This window comes from Pezoporus flaviventris, unplaced genomic scaffold (genome assembly GCF_033815535.1).
Source record: "Pezoporus flaviventris isolate CSIRO_AGI_PZ_B2104156 unplaced genomic scaffold, CSIRO_AGI_Pfla_v1 ptg000023l, whole genome shotgun sequence".
NCBI lineage: Eukaryota > Metazoa > Chordata > Aves > Psittaciformes > Psittacidae > Pezoporus > Pezoporus flaviventris.
The window spans coordinates 16,823,748-16,839,308 of NW_026892571.1; the positions used below are offsets into that span (position 1 = coordinate 16,823,748).

The following is a 15,561-nucleotide window of genomic DNA, read 5'->3' on the forward strand; positions in this document are numbered from 1 at the left end:
TGAAACTTGCCCCAACCTTTAATGTGGATGGAACACCTAAAATGAAGCTCAGAGAAGCCCAATTCACTGAGGTTTGAAGCACCTGTAAACCACAGACACTCTCAGAAGCGTTAAGTACACTGATTCTATTTCAACATACCATTACCACTCCAGAATGTTTTGCTGTGACACTACTAGAGGTTCTCAAGGTAGAAAAACTCAAACCTGGAAATAAGTTTTCACGTTTCATTTTTAAATTCTTTATTTGCATAGAAAGCAACACCCTGATTCTACCCTTTTGTCCACAAATGTAAAGAATTCACCATGTTGGCATCATATCAGGAAACCAGAGTCTTCCCAGGTGTTTGGAGACTTCCAAATGGAGTCGATCTAAGCTATAATCATTATCTGGAATCAGTACCTCCTCCATTATAGAGAGCTGGGTAAGCCTGCCCCCACACATCTTCACAAATTCAATAAAACCTCTGCAAGTCACTTCACATTCACCAAGTCCCATTGCTGTCAAGTTCTTACAGCGCTCAGCAATCCGGATAAGTTCATCATCCAAAGGCTGGAGTCCATTAGCACACACAACCAACTCAATTAGCCTTGGGCAATTCAGGCCAATGCGACCTAACATCGCTTTGCTTACTGCACGACCAAAGTAAAGGTGTGTAACCGGGGTTTCCTCTCTGAAGAAAGCATCACATTCCTCTTCATATAAGAAGAAATACATCACAATGTTGACTTTGGGGGAGTGTTTAACAAGAGCATCCCAGCTTTGCTTTTTAATAGTATGAAATTCAACTTGGCCAGGATTTTCACTCACGACATCTATGCGAAGGTGTTCAAGGTCAACGTGTTTTTCACTTGACAGAGCCAGCAGCAGCTCGTCACTTAATATGTAGTAGTTCAAAGCCAGCTCCTTAAGTCCATGACACTGGTCAGCAACGCAGAGAATTCCTGAGGACCAAAAAACAATTACTCTGCAAAATGAAAAGTGAATGTAAAACTCAAGCAAGTCCTAATTCTATTGGCTTGAGTATTCATGCCTATACCCATAAACCCATGAAATACCATAAAGTTCCAAATATCTACATCCTTTAGAGGGTTTTGGCCATAAACACTTATCAGTTAAAGCTGCAAGTCTATCTAGTTGTATTCATCTTGGATCTGCATATACCCTTATTCCTCTTTGCCTTCCCTGTGCAAAATTTCTACAACTTAGAAGCAGCAACTGAAATCAGGTAAGGTTCAGCTGAAGTTGCCACTTCCCTTCCCTAAATACTCCTTCCTTCAGCATTCATATAAGGATTCTAATTAAATGACCACCAGCAAACCTAGCTGAAGAGCTGTGCTAAAAACCAGACCCTTCCCTGAATTGAGACATAAACCACATAACTGCTCAATCTGCTGGAATATAAAGTAGACAGATTATATCACCTTCTGTGGACTCTGGAAAGCACAGGGAAGAGACAAAACCAGGATTCCCTCTCCCCAGCAGCAAGGTTTCAGGAGAAACGTAAGTGAGAAGGGACCTAAAAGCCTTCTGCACTTTCGGTCAAAGCTGTATTTCAAAAGGAGTGAGCCCTTCACCAACCAACGCCAAACGAGCAAGTTCATAACTACCAGATCTGGACACACGAGGGCACTGCAGACACGGAAAGACTCGTAGTCTTCCACTGCTAGTTTTTCTGTACACACTGCGTGTATTTTTAATGTAACTTTGAAGTATTAACACTTTTGTCAGTAACTTAAACTCTCAGTACCTTATGGAACTGTTGTTGTTTCATCTCCTTTATCCCACCAACCAGTAGCTGACTCATGGCTCAGGGATTTTGCATGTGTGTTCCCAGAGAACGCCAGTTGGTTAAGTTCACAAAGTTGCCCACATTACTCAGCATATATTTCACTACCCTTTAACAGAACTGGCAATGAACATTAAGTGCTTGGAATATGTGTTAAAGGCTTGCACTAATTTTGGAGGCTTTTCCTTCTCAAAGCCTGTCATCAGATGTACTGAAGCAGCTGAGAAGAATGTAAAATAAAATCCCAGAAGATGCAGTCGAATGAGGAGCACCCCCACCTTCATTACTCCAACTCATTCTTCTTCCCCTTCCAACTATCTAAAGCCGAGGTCAATAAAAGGCCTCTGCTAAGTGACTCAGAAGAACATCAGAGGTTTTATGAATACCCTGTTTCAAACTAAGTATTGACCCTCATTTTATGGTATTTCACTACTACATTTTACACGTTCACTACTCACCAGCAGGTGATACATGAGGACAACTGCTCATCTTTAGCAGTTTTAGAGTATCACTATTGTTAGCAACAAGAACCTTCAAGGAAGGATCATCAAGTGGTGTGTCATCTATCTTGATTGAGGATAATGACTTGGAGTTTACAAAAACCACTGTCAGCGCTGAAGCAAAATGAGCCTGTTGGGAGAAATTGAAGGAGGGGGAAAAAAAAGAAATCTTAATGATTTAAAAAGATGGGCAAAATTTCAACATCTAAACCCAGGTTTTGCACACACAGAAAGCACAAAAAATAATCACTTCTTAGGTATCCCCTGGTTGTGTAACAAAGAAAGCATTATTTGAACATGAACACAGGTACTCTTCGCTAAAAATATGCTACTACATGTGACAAGAATTAACTTTACACTCAGTAGTTAACTCATCCAACCTGATTTACCTTTTCACTGCAATAAAACAGGGATAAGTATTCAGTGATAAGCCTGAACTATTTAGAATTTACCTGCGGAAATAAAGGAAGTGGTATTTATTTTATTTTCCAGAAAGTAACTCTGCTGTGACCTGTGGAGGCAAAGAAAGGAAAATCTCCCAATATTTTAACACCACATTACAGCATGAGGTCATTTTATCTTTTAACCCTGAACCAAGAACCCCAGGCTTCTAAATCATTCCTCATCTCTATCACAAAGTATCAGTGCTACTGATTTTAATAAACAGAAGCAATGATTATTTTCCTAATACTAATGGATGCCACAAATTAAAGATATGAAACAACAGAAAACTCAAGTGGTTTAAGTGTGAATTAAGTTACTCTGGTTACAGTTGGTGGAACATTACCTTAGAGACATTCATGAAGCTTGGTTTTGCTGTAGAAATCAAACCCAGTGTCTTGATAGAACAGTTTACCAACTGAGAAAGGATGTTGCAGGCTGCTTCTGCTGACTCAGTACTACTATCAACCTATAAAAGCAATTAGAAAGTAATGAAAACATTCTTTATTAATATTTTGAGAACAGCATCACGGATACCCAAGCCTGCACATTCCACACCTGCTCAGCTGTACTGCACCAGACTGGATTTACAACAAGGACCAAGCACAACATTAATTTCAGGTTCAGGAAGGTCACTATTAGAAACTTTTCCTGATTGTGACTGCTGAGTATTACTAATACGAACAGCGAGCTGAGATTTAAGCCTTCTCCTCAAATAACCTCATGCCTTCCTAGTAAACAACTGTAATTAGTATTATGATAGTTGTATGTATGTCTCTTTTAGAAATACCAGCTCTAGACTGTTACAGATAAAACTACCAATGCTGAGAAAAAGAACCTTCTGACTTTCATCTTAGCATTAATATCAACCCTTTCTTCTGCCTTTTCTTCACAGCTTAGAACTACGATATCCTCTAAGAAGAGGTGACTGCAAAGAAGTGAACAAAGCACCTGTAATTCCACCTCTGATCTCAGATGAACAGAGCAAATTGTATCAAGTATTCAATGAAAAAAAAAATCTGCATTTATGCAATCTTGAGACTACAACCTAGCTTTTATTTAAATCAAGTTTACTGCTACTTAAGTCTTTATGCATCAAACACCTGAATATACAGGCACAGCATCTTTCTCCCTTACTCATGCTTTTTCAAAGCATGGTTCTAAAATTATGACATTCTTCACTGTAAAGCCTTATTGTGAAAACAAATTATATACAGAAGACAAAATTATTTCCTTGAAAGCTTCTATGTGTAAGAAATATTTATCTGCACCATAATCTGCTGAGTACTGAGACTGCCACTAACACTGACTCACAGAAACTACGTATTCTGTATATGCTGAAAACGCATCATTCAATCTTCAGCACTTTATCGTTTGACATTAGCCCTTCCTTCACTTTGTAGAGATCAGAGTGTAGGAAATGGAAGGAGACCATGTGCATCCATAGAAATGTTGCAGTAGCTGCATTTTTAAACATAAGACTGCCCAGGTACAACACTTGAGCCAACAGACACAGAGAAGCTGCATATATTACACTCAGCCACATGACAAGACAAGCCTTCCGTTCATCCAAGACTTACCTTGAAGCTGACGTACTGCAGATGATCAGCATGCCTCTTGATAATCTGCTGAATGAGATCAGGGTGCGTAGACTTTAAGTAAGAAGTAGCTGGCTGGCTAAGTTCAAATTCAAATCTCCTCCAGAGATCTGGGATGTGAAAGACTTCATTCCACCTTCGACAAACAGAAGATGCCCTCGCTCGATCGACTAAAGGCAGAAACTGGAAAACACGCAGAATAATGTGGTGTGGAAGGTTTCCCCAGTCCATTGAGGAGTGCAAGTCACATGCACCAAACACTGAGCCATAGGAGCAAGTTTTCTGCTTTTTGCTTTTCTGTGATGCTTGAGGAGCTTCACTGTCAACCACACCTCTCTGCCTAGCTCTCCTCATCGTGAAAGCTTCAGGTACTGGAACGACCCAATGTATTCAAACTGCAGTTGTCTGAAAGGTATTACATGCAATAGGTCTCTAGAAAAACAGAGATAAGGAGGGAGAGACAAGACAATGGAAACACAGTCAGAGATAACAAGTCAGTAAAACTTAAATACAGCATGTTACTATGAAAAATGGTATGTTATGTCAACATCCAGTGCATAGAAGTTAGCAAGGACCTGCTTCCTCAATACCTTTTATGTTGCACAACTTGACCTGAATCTTGGAGAACTTGGGTTTGTTAATTTACCAAGTGTAGTTTCATGAGTTATTACTTCATAGCATATAAAACACTTTAATGGGGGAAAATAAGGTATTTAACAATAATTTAGTTTAGCGGTAGCAAACTGTTTATGTTTAAATGCAGCAGACAAACTATGGAAACTACTCAATTCCTAGAAGAATTTTATCATCTAGAGAACTCAATTCATAAACTTCCTTTTTAAGCACCAATGACCTTGGATCAGACACGTTCAGAAGAGTCAGACTGAAAAATTCTGAGGTTTTTTGTCTTGTTTTTTTTTCAATCATACCCGACAGAGGAAAAATGTTTGTACAGCTAACAACAGAAAACTTCAGAGGCCACTTACAAAACCAGGGCAAAGTACGGCTCACATGCTGTTTGTCAGCAGGAGAAAAGGACAGTGACCCTGGGATACAGCAAACTGCATGATTCCACTGAGGAGTATCTGCCATATAAGCCAGAGTTCAGAAAACAGCAGCATAAGGAAAAGCCCCTCATTCACATGCTGAAACAGTGCTATCTACTCAGTCCATTCCACACTAATTCTGTTATTCAGTCAGTTCTCAACAACTGTCTTAACCGTTTCAAATGCCACTTCATTTTATCCTTGGATGAGGCCTTTGAAAGTTCAACAGGACTTTATCTCTTCCCAGCCACTCTGAAACTGAACTTTCAAAGCAACCATGCAGTCTTCAAGAACAAAGAGCACACATTATCTGTTTTTACTGAACAATCTTCCATGGCAGCACTCACAGCATGCTTCTTCTGGAGCAAACATTTCACATAGTAACTTCATTATGGGATCAAAAAGAACCCAAACCAAAATCCAGAAACAGCTACCAAAATATAGACTATCCTATCAAAAATTTATCTGGCATCTTCCCCAGCTTATGAAACCTGATCTGTGGCTGATAAGGTGTCTGACACATAAGTGCAACTCCACTTTGATGAAAAGAAAGCATTTGCATTCTTTGAGAATTAGCCCACTAATCAAGAGCTGTTCATATGTCTAACAGTCACTAGAAATCTTCACTCCATCTCCTTAAAGTTCCATTTATGATAGTGGTAGGTAATATATGGAGGAGGAGAAGCTAGAAATGCTCTTTATATTTCATAATAGGAGTTTTTCTTCCTTGAATAGACACACATGCCTTGCATTAACAAAGTCAGCAAGTCAAGGAGAATGAATAACAATCTGCTCCAAAACACAGCAGTATTTCTAAACAATACATTACTGTTACTTAATGTAATGAAGATGCAAGCTCAGCATGAACAAACATTTTGCTACTAGACCATGTTATCTAATTGTCATCAACATGACCACGTTTTGTGACTACTGACTGCTTTAAGCCACATAATGAATGGGAACTCCAATGCATTATGTGTGGATGTAGCAATTAACCATTGCATAACTCTCTCTTGCAGCTGCTCATAGCCTTGCCAATTTAGCAAAGGCTCAGTACTCTCTGAGTCAAGGTTTAGGGACTGTAGTGATAGGACAAGGGGTACTGGGTTCACACTTAAACAGGGGAGGTTTAGATTGGATATAAGGAAGACATTCTTTCCTGTTAGGGTGCTGAGACACTGGAATGGGCTGCCCAGGGAGGTTGTGAATGCTCCATCCCTGGCAGTGTTCAAGGCCAGGCTGGACGAGGCCTTGGGTGGCATGGTTTAGTGTGAGATGTCCCTGCCCATGGCAAGCGGGTTGGACCTAGATGATCTTAAGGTCCTTTCCAACCCTAACTATTCTATGATTCTATGAAATAACCTCCTGTTTTTTTTTAGGATTCTATATTGCAGTACTATAAGTAAGTAAAATTATGATATATTACTGTGAGATGCCAAGCAGAAAAAGGTCCCATTGGTTATAAATGAAAGTTTTCACCAAACACGAAGCCCTGTGAAAATGTGAATACTCTAACCACCAACAGCACGTATTTCAAAACACAACTGAAGTCAAGTAAATTGTAGTTTCATGTCATATAATCCAGGCAGTATTCAATGATAGGTTTACACATATACATACCCCCAAAAAAATCTGGAAGTTCCTGTCAAGTTACCAGCACCCTCCTGGTATCCAAACATACATCCCACTGTTGAGTCATCCTGAATGTGTGCATGGATTCCTTAACCAGAAGGCAGGGACTGGTCCCAGATGAACTGACCTGTGAAGCCACCAACCAAAGAAACACCGTAATGCCTGGGAGACCCAGAGGAGGGACTGAAATCGGATATGGAACAAAGACTGAGATGAAGAACACACATGACACTGTAGTGCAAGAACAGAAGGAGAATAATGGAATGTGACAAGCAAATTCATCTTACCAAATGTTATCTGAAAACTATCATTTAACTAGTGGGTAGGCATAATTGTTGGCACCTATCTAGGTTTTCTATTATCTAAAGTTTTAGTCACATCAGTCCTCTTATGCAACACATACACACCCCTGGATTCTTGAATATTACCTAAAGAAATTACAAACCTCGATAAGAAATGTTAACTACACACTTTTACTCCAAAAGTATGCTTACTGCATCGTGATAATCCTGACAGTAAGCAAACTATTTTGGCTAATTAAACACGCTGGAAAAAGGGTATCAATGATGCATGAACATCCTCCCCCATACTAATATGAAAAACCTACCCTGTATCTTAGTATGAAAGTATCCTGGTCTGCTATAGAAAGCATACCCCAAACTTCCAGATTCAGTTACCCACTTTACATTATTTGTAGATGGTTTAATGGAAAGCTATAGGAATGGCAACACAAATCTTACTTAATCATTGACAGATTTTAAATGAAAAGCAGATTTAGAAACTGAACATGTTTACAAAGTATTGTGTTCAACCAGTAACAACATCTTTAGAAACCTTCTAACACTGAACTTTTCCTTTAAAAGGTGACAGACATGAGGCTTTACCTTCTTCCAGGTCACATCCTTATGTTGTGAAAAATTACCCAGTTAACATCAGCTTTATAGTTGTAAAGTTTAGCACAGGTGCAGTACATGTCTTAGCTATGAATACAAGAGAAGCAGCCCCCATCTCCTCAGCAAGTCAAACTAACACTGAAACCCGTGCAAGTAATGCTGTTGCTCAGCTCATGCATCAGAAAATTGAAAAGCTGCATAGTCATGCTTGTCTATACTTAGAAAGTTGATACACATTAGTAACTGCAGACAGCATCTGAAAAGTCTGCAAGTGATGGGATGGCCCTGTATTACATTCTCCTGCAAAGTGAGCAGACAGTCCCTTTGCTAACTGCACAGCACATAAAATTTGTTTGCTGTCAGTTTCTAACACAAAGGCAGGTTTATAATACCACATGTAAACAGAACACATAAATAACATTGTAATTAAGAGCATAAACCAGTGAGATGCAATTTAAAGATTCAACAAAGGAGTGCATTAAGTGTAAGTTTATAAACCACATGATGCCTTTTGAAGCAGCTTTCTTACCTAAAGAATGCTTCCAAGTTACAACAGGCAATAAATGAATGAACTGAGGCAGCTGCAGCCATGGGGCATTCACAAGCATCTGTCTGCTTTCCCCTCCTGTTCAGATAAAATGCCACAAAAACCTTTATTAGTCTTCAAAAAGAATAATCCTTGTATTACATCCCATGCAAAAGTGATAGGAAAATACACTGCAATCAATTTATACATTTTCTTGTTTTAGTAAAGGAGCTTGAGGGCATCTGAACACAGGTACCATCTCCCACATTTCAAACACCGTGTCACTGATAGAAAAGTGAGCTTGGATGAAGTATAAAATTGACGGGAAACAAGTGTTGCAGCTGCATTTACACCGTACTGGCCAACACTACAATGCAAACAGTAACTTACTCAACATTTCCATTATCATTACCACTAGTAGTGAAGTTTGGCAAATGACACTGGCCTAGGGAACTACACAACAGATGATGAAGACACAGAGGCCACATGGTACGGCTTCCTACCACCCAACGTGCAGCAGCCACCACCCAGTACAACCATGGGAACACGCAGTCACCTGGCAAGGAACAAAGCAGGAGCTGCACCTAATGGACAATAAACCACCCAGACTGCAGCCTCATTCCTGTTGATGAGCTCCCAGAATGCAGATGAAAGGCTGTGCAAAGCAGCAAGTGTATCACCAACTACCACATCAAGGGGGCTCAGACTCCAAGTCCCCTATATCCCTCCACACCACTTTCTTTTAACACTACATTCCAGCTGTTTGCACCTATCTTCCGCTATAAGGACTCATTGAAAGCTTTGCTTCCAAGAATTTCACTAAGTTGGCTTTTATAAAACCACACCAAATAACTGAAGTCTTCATCATAATAAACTTTACATGCCTGTCACTGGGCTAAAAAATAAAGAGTATACCCTTCCATCTGGTCTAACGTGAGGATTTCAGTATTCTTCCCAACACTTCTCAGTGTGGCTGCAAGCAAAATAAATGTTAATAGCAAAATAATATGTCAGAACTTTAGGAAAAGGACATTAATACCCTTTTATAGTAAGGAATGTAACAAATTTAGATGCCACATTAAAAGTTATTCAAAGTTGTTAAATAATAAAATAATTGGGTGTACAGCCTAATGATGCTTCAAGTTTCCAAGGTCAGAAGAACCATGCAAAGCAGCTTGAACTAAGCTCACATAAGCAGAAATGTTTATAATAAAAGAATAGCTAGCTATCAGAGATGCAATCAGATACAAACTTGCAATGTAAATAACAGTGAATTGTTATAAGGCAGAGTTACCTAAATTATTACCAAAGATAAATAGCAACGCCACAGTCATTGAAGTGAAACACTTGGATAAGTGGTGAGGTTTATCACATCTGTGCAGAGCACAGTATCAAACACTAGTGTACTACCCCATACAGCTGTTTTCTCTATAAACTCCTTGACTTTAGCATCCCATGATCAGGTATTTTTACACAGCTGCACATTATCCTACTCAAACCCACAAAACCCACCAGGGATCAGGAAAGAAATCAAATTTAATAACTGTTTCTGCAGCTTATCCTGGTAAAAGAAGCATCAACTTCTGCCAAAATTAAGATGCTAAAATCTCTCCCACGACAGGAGGTCTCAGCAGAGGATTGAGAGAAGCAGCCAGCAGGGGCTCAGTTAAGCCAGCAGCTGTTCACTACTTCCCATGGCTGTTGCAAAAAAAGGGGTTTATTACTAAAACCCAACATATCATGGATTCAAGCCACAAGGAAATGACTGCTTCCCCTGATTTGTAGATTCCCCTTTCAGTTCTCAGCACCAGGACCCAGCAGGAATTAATAAAACACCGTAACAATCAGGTTTCTGGGAGAGAAAAGGGGGAAAAAAATCCAAAAGAAATCAAGTTCCTGCGAAATAAAACCCCTTTCAAATAACTACGCTCAGAAATCCACCGGGATAAAGCAGGCATCGTGATAATTAAGCCTTAACTTTCCAGCACTTGGAAATTAACGTTGATGGATCTGCCTTTAAGAGCTGAAATACCTGTCCCGTTAATCATAGAGTCTTTTAAGGAACCGCAGTTCAGTGATAGCACCAAGGTCACCACGTTAAGGAATCCGGAGTCCCTGTGGAGAACAGGCGCAGCAGATCCCGTACTCCAGAAAGGCAGCCCTGGAACTGCTGATGCAGCCTCAATCGCCGCGTAGGTTTCCAAACACAGCCCGAAAACGCATCTGAAGCTTCCGTTTCAGAACATCAGGCTCCAAGAGCAAGCGTTTTTCTTCATTTAGGGCATTTCTGCTTCTGAACAGGGTTTCAAGCCTTCATTTTTTCCTCGAAACTGAGTCTCTCTCGCAAGGGACTGATCACGTTTTTAATGTGAGACCTAAAAATACCAGCACTCAGCTGAACACCTTAATGCCTGCAGTATTTTCCACTGAAGCAGGATGAACGCATTGCCACTTTAAGCGTTATTCAAGTGACAAAATCTAGCTGTTCTACTGATGCACTATATTCAGAAGCCACCCCCATCTGAATTCACTTTTAGACTACAAACACCACCAAAAACTCCCCTTATTTTAATGACACATCTGAAGCTCCAAACACTGCAAGGCAGAAACACATTCTTTCTACGGGCTTTCTAGAAGTGGTTCTACCCATCTTTAACAAGCCGTTTAACCTCTTTACATTGGAAACCCCTCTTTTCCTACAAGCGACGGCTCCCGGGCATCCCCAGCGCACCACTCGCCCTAACCGGGTGCCCGAATTGGATACAACCCCGGTGTTAAAGCACACCAGGAGGTCGCAGGTCGGCGGTTCGGAGTCTGTTCCACCTCACACTTCAACACAAGCGGGCTCCGAGCGAACGCAGCCCCGGGCAGGGCACTACCTTCCCCGCGGCTGTCCCCCGCAGCTCTTGCTGAGGGTACGGAGGGCAGCCATGGCCCTGAGGACGGCGACCTCCGCTCAGGCCGAGGGTTTACGAACGCAGCAGGAGCCCTGCTGAGCTCAGCTTCCTCACGGAGGATGAAGGTCTCCACCCGCGGCGGGCATTTGCCGTCCAGTTCCACACCGCCGCTGCCTCCCACCCTCCCCGGGCCGCCAAGCGGGTACCCCGCGGCCTCCACCCACCCGGCCGGGGCCGCCCCGCCGCTCACCGCCGCCTCGGCGCGGCTCCCTCGCAGAGGCAAGGCCGAGCCCAGCCGCCGAGCAGGGCACAGGCTCCGCGCAGTGCCCCGAGCCCGCCCGCCCGCCGCGGGGAGGAGCCGGAGCGGCCGCCCCGCACACACCCCCCCCGCTCCCACCACCACCACAGCGCGCAGGCGCCATGCAGGGCGGCGGGCGCCATTTCACGCCCGGGCGGGCCGAGCCCCGCGGCTAAGATGGGGAGGGCGGCTGCGGGCCGGGTCCTGATCCCTTACACGGAGCGGAGGGGTTTTACCTCTGGTGGCCGGCTCTCTCCTTTCCGTTCCGTCATGAGCGGCTGGGCCGGTTGCTCCTCATGGGCAGGCCCGGGGTGCAGGCTGTGCCTCCCGGTCATTCTTTCTCTCGGCTGTTGTATCGTTTCCTCATGGGGAGTACCGGTAACCCCGGATCTTCCTTGAGCCGGCCCTTGGAAACTGCCCCGTGAGCCTCTTTAGTTTGCCTCAGGTACAGCCTTTCCCTATGGAAACGGGTCTGTGGCACAACAGCACAGGAGATCCATCCTTTTGGCCTAAAGGATGGCCATGGGAGCCGCGTTGTCTCTGTCTCCTTGCATTACTGCCCTCCTCGAGGGAAGCTGTAGCCAGCCAAGGATGGTCAGCCCCTTGCAGAATGCTTTAAAAGAAGATGGAGTTCAAGCAGAAGGATACTGGGTTTTAGCTGGCTGTTGGCCAAAAAAGGGCTCTGTTGTGAACAGCAAGGCTTTCCCTGCTTGCTGTGCATACCCTCAATGCATGTCACCCTGCCAAGGACAGAGAACCGGGCGCTGCACTGTATGTCCACACTGGAGATGCTAGAAGAATTTACTACCTAATGTATAATAATAAAGCATATTTTATCTGTGCAAACAGAACAGCTCATCACTAGTCAGTGTTTCTTTATGATTCCAGTCTTATCTGAAGAATTGAGGTTTTATTACCAACTGCTACAGAACACAACCACAGGTTTCCTGGCTCTTGCATACAGCAATGATTAACCATGAACAAGCCTTTATAGCATCTTTATATAAAGAGATAATACTAAGCGTGAAGCACTCCAGTGGTAGATTATATCTGCGTAAAAGCATAGCTGGCAGAACGCAGCAGAGTATTTGTGTACCATCAAAATACAGGTTCTTCACAGAGGTCTGAAAAAGGTTGAGCGTGTTGAAGGGCTAATGAAAGGAAGAGAAAGGAATACTTATCACTGTACTTCAAAGTACACAGTTCCATAGAACAGAACACAATAGAACAGAATAGAACAGAACAGAATAGTTAGGGTTGGAAAGGACCTTAAGATCATCCAGTTCCAACCCCCTGCCATGGGCAGGGACATCTCACACTAAACCATGGCACCCAAGGCCTCATCCAACCTGGTCTTGAACACTGCCAGGGATGGAGCATTCACAACCTCCCTGGGCAACCCATTCCAGTGCCTCACCACCCTCACAGGAAAGAATTTCCTCCTTAGATCCAATCTAAACTTCCCCTGTTTAAGTTTGAACCCGTTACCCCTCGTCCTGTCACTGCAGTCCCTAATGAAGAGTCCCTCCCCAGGCCCCCTTCAGATACTGGAAGGCTGCTCTGAGGTCTCCATGCAGCCTTCTCTTCTCCAGGCTGAACAGCCCCAACTTTCTCAGCCTCCCTTCAGACAGGAAGTGCTCCAGTCCCCTGATCAAACAATGACAAAATACACTGCACACTTACAATCAATTTAGCTTAGAAAATCTACCAAAACCACTCTTACATGGTTCTCAAATGTATTAACTCGGACCCTAAAGGAAGTAGGAGATTAAGTTCCAGGTAATTTTATCAAGCCCTTTGTTCTTAAAATATTCTTTAAAACTGATTTTTCAGTAAATACTGCTACAAAAAGCACCTTTACCTTAAGAGTTACTCCATGTAGACCGTGATTAAAGGCTAGATTGTAAAGAGATTAATGCAGATTTGCAGCTAGTATCTAAATCCACCAGTCATCGGTTTCTTTGGTGCCTTGCTGGTGACGTTTGGCCTGCTATACAGTAACAGGTTCAAATGTACTTTAGAAATCCGTTAGACTAATCTATATAGAACCAGCTACGGATTTGTAAGTACTGGAAGAAAATAAGCACAAACACGGGCACACACCGGGTGCTTCTGTCTTCTACTCGTCTTCCAGGTATCACATTGGTGCCTGGTTCAGCACTGCTGCTCACGTCTCCAGTTGTATCATCTCATACACAAGACGCAGAGAGCTAAAGGCAAACCACCCCACTGGATATAGGTCCCCCTTATCTAACTTACTACTACAGGCTGCCTACATCATCCAGCCACTCAAAGTCAAGCTGAGCCTTCCTCACGTGGTTGTCTCTCCTGCAGACAGATTTACAGGAGGAGATGTCTACTCACATTGCATGTTTATGGTGGTTAGTGATGTTATGCATGGCATTTCACGCAGGTTTCATAATACACTCTTTCTGTACTTTGATCAAGAGTGATTATTCACATTTTGTATCATTGGCCTTTGAAGTAGTAATCACGAAAGCAATGTGAGTAAACCCGTGAATTAATGAGCATAAGGAAGCTTTCTGGAAATCAGAAGTTTCCCGAGAGTGAAGACTGAACATGTGACGATTCAGAATCAGCACTCCATGCGCTTGAAGTCCTGTGCTGAAAGATGAAGATGAGATTCTTGAGATTGTTGGCCATTTCTTAACTAGTTTTTAACAGAAGCCTCCACAAGTAAGGGAAGGGAGTTGGGAAAAACCAATGAAGAATATAAAGTTAAGGATGTTTGTTGTCAGGTTAGGTAGGAAACCACATAGTACATTGTGCTGTGCAACAATAGCTCCTACAAATAAGTCTCGCAAGACATCACTACCAGCTTTCTTGATACGCTAAGTTTGGCATATCTGAATTTCATAGCAGGACTTCTACATGTTAATGCAAGCCCTGCTTCGTTTTTGTCATGATCGTGGTTCTGACAAGGCCACATACCCAAAGGATACCTGTGGTTGCACACTTACTATCTCCAACTCTTAAGAGAGCAACGGAGGCCGGTGGTGCTGTGCTTTGGCCAAAGTTTCACAGAGGCTCCATCATTTCCATGCTGCACAATACTCGGCCAGCCTAGTTTCTCTCTGGAAGAAGTTGCATTTGTATTAGTGTGCTAAGCCAAATAAGGACTATGTTGTAGGTCTTCCTTTTGAATGCCTAATTTTAGAACCATGTATTTCACACACAGTATTGAAAACACAGTAATACACTGTCATTCCCTTAAACCCAAAGTATTCAAACTGTGTGACAAACACTGCAGCTCTAACAATTCAAATCTCACTGAGCAGACTAGAGTAGCAAGTGACGATCATGCTCAGAAAGTAGGTTAGTGTGTCATGTTCGCTGGAGGCTTGTGAACTGCCCTGCTAGACACCAGCTGCTGCACAGGCAGGCAAGAAACAACCTGTCTTAGGGATAGAAGTCACCCAGGTTCCTTTGCAGAAGTTTCTGTGATCCACACAGAATCTGAAATAATCAGTGAAAACAATAGCTCATTTATATGCCTAATTGCAAATGCCTTCCCTTATAGGAAACACTTAAAACGTGAGCTTATATGGATAAATTTTTGGGACAATGTTAAGCTTTTAGAAAAGCAATAAGTGTAATATTATCTCTCCAGAAAGAAGCATGAATCACTAAAGGGAGCAACTCCTAGTATGGTGTAATCCTACCCTTTTGTTTGATGGTGAGACTATACAAGGTGGCATATTACAATTGTTTGATATATATATGTTTCAGACAAAACTGGTAATAGGCATGGTTAACGGTACCCATTAAACTGCAAAATAAGAAACTTACTGATTACAGATGCTGTTTGTACTTTCTGTGGAAGGAGCCACCACAAAAGCATATTAATATTTTTTAAGTTGTCTGGAAACAAATTACCTAGAGATGCTGTATTCCTGTGGTATACTAGAGGCATGTTGTTAAA

General features: G+C 42.3%; 1 protein-coding gene across 2 annotated transcripts; it reads right to left on the reverse strand.

Annotated features, from left to right (window-relative positions):
* LOC133271156 (F-box/LRR-repeat protein 21-like) lies at positions 1–11,689 on the reverse strand. Of its 2 annotated transcripts, XM_061457032.1 has the most exons (7): positions 11,571–11,689; positions 8,427–8,522; positions 6,993–7,131; positions 4,309–4,758; positions 3,075–3,197; positions 2,246–2,417; positions 1–942 (listed from the first exon to the last, which is right to left on the reverse strand). In XM_061457032.1, the coding sequence occupies exons 4-7, from the start codon at positions 4,678–4,680 to the stop codon at positions 299–301; spliced, it is 1,311 nt and encodes a 436-aa protein (XP_061313016.1). In that variant the 5' UTR covers positions 4,681–4,758; positions 6,993–7,131; positions 8,427–8,522; positions 11,571–11,689; the 3' UTR covers positions 1–298. The 2 variants fall into 2 exon arrangements, with proteins under 2 accessions (XP_061313016.1, XP_061313015.1); XM_061457031.1 differs by lacking the exon at positions 11,571–11,689 and having other exon boundaries at positions 8,427–9,526.
* Positions 11,690–15,561: the final 3,872 nt, after the last annotated feature.